The 9,441-nt window shown below is 49.6% G+C and overlaps 1 protein-coding gene and 1 long non-coding RNA gene across 3 annotated transcripts in view; one reads left to right on the forward strand and one right to left on the reverse strand.

Moving 5' to 3' along the window:
* Positions 1 to 9,441, forward strand: part of LOC310702348 (beta-soluble NSF attachment protein) — a 29,629-nt gene that overhangs the window by 15,534 nt on the left and 4,654 nt on the right. For both annotated transcript variants that reach the window (XM_083493828.1, XM_083493829.1), the window contains exon 10: positions 3,277 to 3,327. In XM_083493828.1, the coding sequence (XP_083349954.1) occupies positions 3,277 to 3,327 (51 nt within the window). The remainder of the gene's footprint in view (positions 1 to 3,276; positions 3,328 to 9,441) is intronic.
* Positions 124 to 9,441, reverse strand: part of LOC310702359 — a 76,171-nt gene continuing 66,853 nt past the window's right edge. The window contains exon 2 of the long non-coding RNA XR_014523467.1: positions 124 to 2,844. This is a non-coding gene — a long non-coding RNA (uncharacterized lncRNA). The remainder of the gene's footprint in view (positions 2,845 to 9,441) is intronic.

Raw genomic sequence — 9,441 nt, forward strand, 5'->3', positions numbered from 1 at the left:
AGAAAAGCGTTGCTTGATTTCCTCTTGTAGCACTCTAATTGTCACATGGAGATTGCCAGATTCCCAGGGTGTGAATAAAGGAGATACGAAGCCTGCAAACAGAGGGAAAGAATGGCAATTGCCATATACCGTATTTTTCGCTCTATAGGACGCACCCGACCATAGGATGCACCTTGTTTTAGAGGGGGAGAACAAGAAAAAACAATTCTCCCCCTCTCTGCTCAGTGCCCCTTCAGCGAAGCGGCAGGAGAAACAGAGCCCCTTCCATTTCTCCTCCCGCTTGGCTGAAGGGGCGCTGCGCAGCTCTCCCTCTCTGCTGAAGCCAGGAGAGTCTTGCTCTCCCGGCTTCAGCAAAAGGAACCCAAAGCCTTTAGAGCGCAGCGCGAGTTCCCACTGTGCTCCAAAGGCTTCAGGCGGCTATCCCTGAAGCCTGGAGAGCGAGAGGGGTTGGTGTGCACCAACCCCTCTCGCTCTCCAGGCTTCAGCGAAAGCAACGCGTAGCCTCCGGAGCACGGAGGGAGCGCTCCCTCTGCGCTTCGGAGGCTTCGTGTTGCTATCGCTGAAGCCAAGGAGCCTGCATTCACTCCATAGGACGCACACACATTTCCCCTTAATTTTGGGAGGGGGGGAAGTGCGTCCTATAGAGCGAAAAATACGGTACGTATAATCTCTTTTGGTGGGATTTGAAGATGTGCTGCACAAGATGTGTTGTTAATAAGTGATAATCAGGGTGGGAGGGTGTGCAAATGCCATTCAACTACAACTCCCACCATTACTGACCATCGGCCAGGCTGGCTGGGGCTGATGGGAGTTGTAGTCCCATTTTGATCTGGCAGGCTAAAGATTCCCCACCCCAGCCTCAGAAAGAGGGAAAGGGGTCTGTGTTTCTCCTCCTCCTCACTTCTGTGCTTCCTTTGGCTCTGGAGACGCTCCGGAGATCTTTCCTCCTCACTCCTTTTGAATAAACCTACCACATTTGCTAGCCTCAAAAATGGTTTTGCTAGCCTACTAGGGACTTCTTCCAGTGGCCTGCAACATTTCTGTGCTGGGTGCAAAGAAGGGGCTTCCCTTCCATGCCTGCTTGTTTTCTATGGCTTCAAGGCCTTAAATACTAGGCCTTGTAAACAGATCTCCAAGCTACATTCATTTCCTCTTCCACTCTGATACTCACAAGTAGGCCTTTGTTTATCAGTGTGGCGGTCGTATGGAGCCCCCGGTCGTCTCACGGACTATTGACCCATACACCATTAATCCGCTGCCACCAACCTGGTCCTCCCTGGTAAAATCCCTTCAGCCTCAGTCAGGTTCTCAATTAATAAAGAAGAGTGTATTTTATTTTAGACACAAACTAACTTTTATGGCATTCCAAACGTTGTTGCTCTTTACTTTCTTAGTCTTATTTTCCTCTATCTCTTCTACCTCCCCTCACTCAAGAACCCGCTGCCCTAACTGTCTCTCTATTACCAACTGCCTACCAACTGCTTCTCTAACTGCCTTTCCTAACCAGTCAACCCACTAAAACAAACCAACTACCCACCAACAACTCCCAACAACAACTCACTCAAACCTCGGGCTAAGCCCTTTTATACACAGATAGGCTCCGCCCCTGGCTTTCCTATTGGTCTATATTTTTAACCCTATCTCTCCCCCCTGTTCAAACATTTTCTAAATGAACAGGCAAACGCCACAATCAGTATGCCCTTTCCAAGCTTATTATAGACTCTGCTCCTGATCGGGATACCACTTCAGCCCACATTTTTGATAGTCTTCTTCCCTCCTTCCCTTCATCCCTTGACTCTCCCCCCAACATCATCTTTCTGAGCCACATCTCAGTGGAAGAGAATATGTTTTGCATGCAAAAGGTTTTGAGGTTCAGTTCCTGGAATTTCCAGGTAGGCTGGGAAAGACTCGTGTCTGAATCCTTGGAGGAGGCACTCTGAGCAGGACTAGAGATGTGAAGGTCTAGAAAGAAGAAATTATAATTTTGGGAAATATGGGGACCGAACTACTCAAACTGCATAGAAATTTATTCATCTATGCGACTACGGCAGCAAGAATGTTATTTGCCCCCAAATGGAAAGAAGTCCCGACGAAAGAAGAATGGATACAAAACCTTATGGAATATGCAGAAATGGCGAAACTTACTGGAAAAAAAAGAAATCAAGCTGACAAACTTTTTTATAAAAGAATGGAAATGGTTCATTGAATATTTACAAACTGTAAACAGATAAGTTGGTGGGATTATTGTAATAACCAGCAGCTTGATAAGAGTGTACATTAAAGGTAGATGAATAAATGAATAAGTTAATTTGGAATATGCAGAAAATATAAAAAATAAATTTAAGGAACCGCAGAAAGAGGGGGGAAGGAAGTTGAGCATTGAAATGTTCAATTGAGTGTAAAATTATTGAAATGTATAAAATTGAAAATCATAAGTAAAAATTAAAAAAAAAAGAAAAACTGGGAAGGACACAATTCTCCCTTCCCCCATATTTCCGTCTTTCCCCTATTTGTTTCTGGAAAATTGGGGGGGGGGAATACTTGGATTTTTTTCCTTTCAAATTTTCTGGGTTTCCCCCAAGGCCTTTACATTTGTAGTTGGTACTGTGCTAGATCACCCAAAGTTCTGAAGCAGAACAAGACAGCTTTCTTTCCCTGACATAGATAGACCTAGTTCCTAGGGATGGGGACCACAGCGCCATGTAAATATTTTCTGACACTTCAACTTCCCACATGTCTCTGCCTGACTATGAGGTCACAATCGCTGTGATGATGGGTGCTTATGCAGCCACCCCATCCAGCCCTTCATATCCAACAAAGTCTTGGGATAAACAGCTGTGGTACCTCGGGTTACATATGCCTCAGGTTACATACGCTTCAGGTTACAGACTTCGCTAACCCAGAAATAGTGCTTCAGGTTAAGAACTTTGCTTCAGGATGAGAACAGAAATTGTGCTCTGGTGGCGCAGTGGCAGCAGGAGGCCCCATTAGCTTCAGGTTAAGAACCTGAAGTGGTGCTTCAGGTTAAGAACAGTTTCAGGTTAAGTACGGACCTCCAGAACGAATTAAGTACTTAACCCGAGGTACCACTGTAACAGGTTATTGCTAAATTGAAGGGATACATTACCTGGTAGTTTTTAAAACGCCTTCAAGTTGCGAAAGGCCTCTTTCAGTTTTACAGAGCGCAAACAGGATTACTTAACAAGTCCGTCTTCCTTGAGAGATGCAGTAACATTGTCACTTCTTGTGTTTAATCTGTTCATGTCGTCCTGCTAGAAATTACTGGAAGCTCACGAGGAACAAAACTGTGAAGCTTACACTGAAGCGGTAAGTAGACTTCTGTTTTACTTGGACAGGTTTCATAGGGCCAACTTAAAAAAAAAGTAAAAAAGCCAGCACTGTTGTAACCACAGCGCATTCGAAGCAACAGAGACACAGAGTTGGTTCCAGATTAAGAGTACAATCTTAGGCGGTCACTTCCGTTACCTACACACCATACATTTAAAGCAGTGTTTCCCAACCGGTGTTCCGCGGCACACTAGTGTGCCGCGAGACGTTGCCTGGTGTGCCGTGGGAGAGAGGCGGGCGAGGCGAGAGGCGAGAGGATCGGGCGCGGCGGAGGCCAGCCCCGCGCTTGGAGAGGACGCAGCAGCCGTCGCCAAACGCGATCCTCCTCCTCCTGCTCCGCCGCCGTCCTCTGGCTCTCGGCCAGGAGGAGCCTGCGGCGACGGGGCGGGCGCCGAAGTTGGCAGAAGTTGGCGCGCCTCCTCGGCAGCGCCTTCTTCCTCCTCCTCCTGCCTCTGCTCTCCTCCGGCGGCGGGGGCGCGCCGCCGCCGGATCCGCACGCAGCCTCTCGCCTCTGCCCCTCGCCGCGCCGGCCCAGCCAGTCAGCCAGCCGAGGGCGGGCGCGCTCTCGCTCCTCGCTTGCTCTTTCCGTGGCCGCGCCCGGCGCCAGCCCCGCGGGAAGACGCTGCGACGGGCGGCCTGTGTCGCGAGGGGCGGAGCCCAGGGGAAAGGACCGCCCAGCAGGCGCGGCTGAGGCGCGCATGCGTGGCTGGGGGGGGTGCGCGCCCTCTGCTCTCTGCCTCTCTCCCCCTCCCCCCTCTGGACCCCGCGCGCGAGGCTCTCCGGGGGCGGGAAAAGGTTTTCCCTCAGGCGGAAGGCCCCGTGGGAGCCGGGAGGGGGGCAGCCGCTGCTCTGGCTCCCCCCCCGCCCCGAACCGGCTCTTCCTTTCGGTTCTGGCGGGGAGCGCGCTCTCCCCCCCCCTTGCGCTCCGCTTTCCCCTCAGAAGAGCCCCCTGCTCCCCGTAATCGAGGGTGATCGTGCCCAGGGGCTCGCCAGATCCCCCTCCGGCCGTCTCTTAGTCCCCACACGATCCCAGGAGCACGACGTGGAAGTGTGTGGACACCCGCAAAGGTCAGGGATGCTTCTCAAACCGCCAAGAGGCAAAGCCAACGTCCCTCTCACCTGGCCCAGGAGTCCCAGATGCGCCAGTTCTCAACAACAAATGCATCGAACAGGGTGTGCAACCCAAGTGAATCACTATTTTAAGCCATTCGGGGGGGGGGGGGGGAGATGCAACCCATTCTTAAATCTTTCCTACTGAAAATGACCTAAAAGTGTTACATTTGGACGGATCGCCCCCATAACTAATGTTGCATCATCTCACTATTTGCAGCAAGCATATACATTCTTTTCCACGGTTAACTTTTGTATACCTCAGAGCACCAAAGTTTATTTCCTAATTGCTTACTGATCTGCTGGTGAAGCAAGTTTTCTCTTGACTCCCCTTTGAACCATCAACATATCCTTTAACATCCTTTTGACACTAATCAATAAGTTACATTTTTTTATCTTTTTTATTTAGCTATAAATGCCAGGCCATCTCTTTTCTCTGCCTGGAGAGGAACAGATTGCTCTTGCCAGAGGTCAGATGTGATGGACTTGAGAGGATTCCCTGCTTTCCACCATTCTGTCTGTCTTGACTGCCCCCCCCCCCTGTTTCTTTTTCAACTTTTTCTCCAGACTTCCCCTATCAGCATAAAATTAGGCAGAAGAAGCTTGGTTCCCTACCCCTGATCCAGTGCAGGGGGGGGGACGACAAGCAGTTGTAGACAACCTTATTTTAAAAGTTCTCTTCATGTAACTTTAGTACAATTACATCCTCTGTATATCATTTATATCAGAAGTGGGGAGATGATAAATTATGCTGTACCATGCAGCACTAGGGACGCGGGTGGCGCTGTGGGTAAAACCTCAGCACCTAGGGGTTGCCGATCGCATGGTTGGCGGTTCGAATCCCCGCGGCGGGGCAAGCTCCAGTCGTTCAGTCCCAGCTTCTGCCAACCTAGCAGTTCGAAAGCACCCTTATGTGCAAGTAGATAAATAGGGACCGTTTCCGTGTGCTGCGCTGCTGCTGGCTCACCAGAGCAGCTTCGTCACGCTGGCCACGTGACTCGGCCGGGAGGAGCCTGCGGCGACGGGGCGGGCGCCGAAGTTGGCAGAAGTTGGCGCGCCTCGGCAGCGCCTTCGTCCTCCTCCTCCTGCCTCTGCTCTCCTCCGGCGGCGGGGGCGCGCCGCCCTCCCCGGCCGGGGGGCTCGGCGGGGCCCGCGGGGAAGGAGGCCATGTTCGCGGCGCGCGGGATCGCGGCCCCCCTCGCCCGCCTCCGGCCCGCTCCCCTCCCCCTGCGCGCTGCCCTAGCCGTGCCGGTCTCCTCCCCCTGCGCCGCCGTCCCCTTTCCACATCCTAGGAGCCGCGGTCCGCCTACCGCCCCCGGGCCGCGCCGCGGCTCCCAGCCCGGGCTGGCCTCCGCCTCCTGGGACGCGCGCCCACCCCCGCGGCCCCCCAAACTTCGGAGCAACTCTCCAGACGCTTCTCCCCCGCCTCAGTCTCCCTCCTTTCCACTTCTCTTCCCCCCTTCCTTCCCTCTTTCTTTCTCTTTCTCTCCCACCCGCCTTTCCTTCTATTAACTTTCCTTTCCCCTCCCTTCGTCCTTCCTACTTTTACTCCTGGGCTCCTCCCCCCTTTGCGCAGCCACAAATCAATCTCTCTCTCTTTCCCCCCCCCCTCTCTTCTTTGCTCAGACGCAAAAAAGCGCCGCTTTTTGGAAATCCGGACTGCTGTCCCCGCTGAAACGATACTTTAAAAAAGGAAGAACCCACTGGCTCTTATTTCTGTTTAAAGCAGTAGATCCCGAACTCTTTTGGCCCACTGCCCCCTTGGTTCCACATCCCCCAGTGTCCCCTATGCTTACTCTATAGAAAGCATTACAGGGGTTAACGCGGCTCGCTAAGGAAGATATTAATAGAATTCTGCATTTGGGGGGAGACCCTAACAGTCATCTACCATTACCTTCTATGCTGTTACTATTTTTTATTTTTTTTTACATAAGTAAAAAGTGACCTTTCCCCATCTGGCATGGTGGTGTGCCTCGAGATTTTTTTCATGAAACAAGTGTGCCTTTGCCCAAAAAAGGTTGGGAAACACTGATTTAAAGCACACGGCTTTTCACCAGAGTACCCTGGGAACTGTAGCTGGTTAAGGGTGCTGGGAATTATAGCTCTCTGAGGTGTAAACTACAGCTCTGGGGGGAGCAGTGCTCTTTTAAATGTATTGTGTGGGTGTTCAGTGGAGTGCATTTTCAGGCACCGTATTTTTCTCTCTATAAGACGCACCAGACCATAAGATGCACCAAGTTTTTGGAAGAGGAAAACAAGGGGGGGAAATTCTGAATCCCAGAAGGCAGGACAGCAAGCGGGGTCACTGTGCAGCGATCCCACGTGCTGTCCTGGTTTATGGGATAGCCGCATAGCCTCTCCCAGGCAGGGGGAGCCTTCATCCCCCTGCCCAGGAGAGGCTGCATGCGGCTAAGGCTCCCCCAAGAACTGAGCTCCCTTTAAAGAGCACGCGGAGCATGTGTGCGGCTCTTGGGAGCTTTTCTTTTTTTAAAAAAAATAATAATATTTTATTAAGTTTTATCAATAAAGTGATTCAGAAAAAAAATACAAAAACAGAAAAATACAGAATCACAAAATACCCAAAATACAGACATTAAGCACTTAAAGGAAGGAAAAAAAGAAAAAGGGACGAGAAAACACATAAAAACAAAACTCCCTCTTTTTTAAATTCTCATCTTTTGTTAACTTATTCTCCTGACTTCCCCACGCCTCCCTTTTTTGTATCCCTTTTTTAAAAAATTTGGTTCAGCAAATTCATCTCCAATTTAACTTATCAATTATCAATCCCATTTTACATTTTGCCTTGTTGCTAGAACCCCTTCAGGTCATTTCAATGTCATCAACATTCAAAAATTTTACAATGTTTCTGTAGATAAGTTTTAAATTTTGTCCAATCTTCTTCCACGAGCTCTTCTCCCCTTGGGAGCTTTTCCCCAAGGAGGGAGAAGGGTTGTCCTCGGGGAAAAGCCCCCAAGAGCCGCACACACGTTCCACACGGCTCTTTAAAGGGAGCGCTGAGCAGAGTCTCCCGCCTGCATTCGCTCCATAAGACACACACACATTTCCCTTTACTTTTTAGGAGGGGAAAAGTGCATCTTATAGAGCGAAAAATACGGTAATTGTATAGCAGACATGTCCAACGCGTTGATTGCGATCGACTGGTCAGTCGCTGGATTGATTTCTGTCGATCACAGGCCGGGAGAGAAAAGCCTTCTTCTGCCCAACCCCCACAAGCCCAGCTCCTCTCCAAGCATGCTCCTTGCCAGCCAGAATGGCGATGGTTCCAAAGTTGGGCATGAAAGACACAGGCACACGACAAAGGCAGGAGGAGAAGCGAGTGGGCGCAAGGTGAGAGCAGGGAGGCGCAGACGTACACAGACGGAGACGCTAGGCGCGCTGGCTCCTCGGAGAGAGAAAGGCCTGATTTGGGTTTACTCAAAAGGAAGGGGTTGGCTGGATCCAGGAGAAAGGGCTTCTACAGATTTTGCCCAGTTCTTAAGGTGGTGCTTGAAGGCTGTCAACTCTGCCGTTGAGTTTACCCAATTTCTCTTTCAAACTACGGGGGAAACCGCTGTGGTTGACATGTGCCCCTGACTCATTTGAAAAACAGCAAGAGTCCTGGGGTACTTTAAAGACTTAACACATCTATTATGGCACAAGCTTTTGTGAACCACAGTCTGTTCTGATTATGGACGTTCCTGTCCTTAATGTTATTTTCTTTAAGTACAGTGGTGCCTCGCAAGACGAAAAGAATCCGTTCTGTGATTCTCTTCGTCTAGCGGTTTTTTTGTCTTGTGAAGCAAGCCCATTGAAGGATTAGCAGATTAGCGCTATTAGCGCTTTTAGTGGCTTTTAGCGGCTTATCTGCTGATCGGATCAGCTGATAAGCGGCTTAGCGGCTTAGAAAAGGGGGGGAGGAGGAAAAAAACCCAGCAGGAACTCGCAAGACATTGTCGTCTTGCGAAGCAAGCCCATAGGAAATTCGTTTTGCGAAGCACCTCCAAAACGGAAAACTCTTTTGTCTAGCGAGTTTTCCGTCTTGCGAGGCATTCGTCTTGCAGGGCACCACTATTATAGAAACTCACAATTACAAGTATACAAAACAGGTATTTTTACAAAATATATTGATTTATAACGAACTTTTCAGGTTTTATGGAAGCGACTATCATTTGTTATTATTTTTATCATAAGCTCAGCCAAATATAAGATGCTTAAGTTGAAGAATGACAATGGGAGAGTGTGGTACAGTAGATCGCTGCCAGCTTTTGATACTGGATAGTAGATCACAGCCTACTTGAAGTTGGCCATGCCTGTTGTATAGAATTAGTTCAGTGAATCAGTGGGACTTGAGCTGAGTCATGACTGACTTGTAATCTGTTCCAATCTATGTGTCTTTTAAAACATGGAAGACCATTCCCTTGCCTGCATGGAATTCTTCATTGCGGGTGCATACAGACAAGTGCTTAAATACAAGGCTGCAAGGAAGCCTGCCGCATTTTTGCTCCCTGTCTTAAAGGGAGGCATGGCGCGCTGTGCTTCCTCTTTCCCAATTTTTAGACTCTCCAAAGCTATACTTGCACATGGGCCGAGGAAGGCCACTTACACTGTGCAGTTGTTTTATAGTTGAAAAGAGTTAGTTTCTCATATCTATTTATGATTTGTTAGTGAGCAAAAGACCAAAATAACATTGATTTGTATCCAATGAAGTCATCTCAGTGGCCCAAGGAAGCACACTCCCCTCAAATCTAGCCCCCCAAATCTGATTTGGGGGGGGCATGAGGGGAAAGGACTCCTGTTGAACAGATGGAAGTTCTTGTGCCCCGCCCCCACTGCCACACAGGATGGATTCACAGAACCCTTATATTTTTCTTTTGGGTCATATTCTGAAAACACTGTATTTTCGCTCTATAAGACACATCAGACAATAAGACGCACCCGCTTATAAGATGATCCCGCTGGCTGTCTTGGCTTCGCCACGGGCAG

The sequence above is a fragment of the Podarcis liolepis genome (assembly GCF_965112155.1).
Source record: "Podarcis liolepis genome assembly, chromosome: 3".
NCBI classification, from domain to species: Eukaryota; Metazoa; Chordata; class Lepidosauria; order Squamata; family Lacertidae; genus Podarcis; species Podarcis liolepis.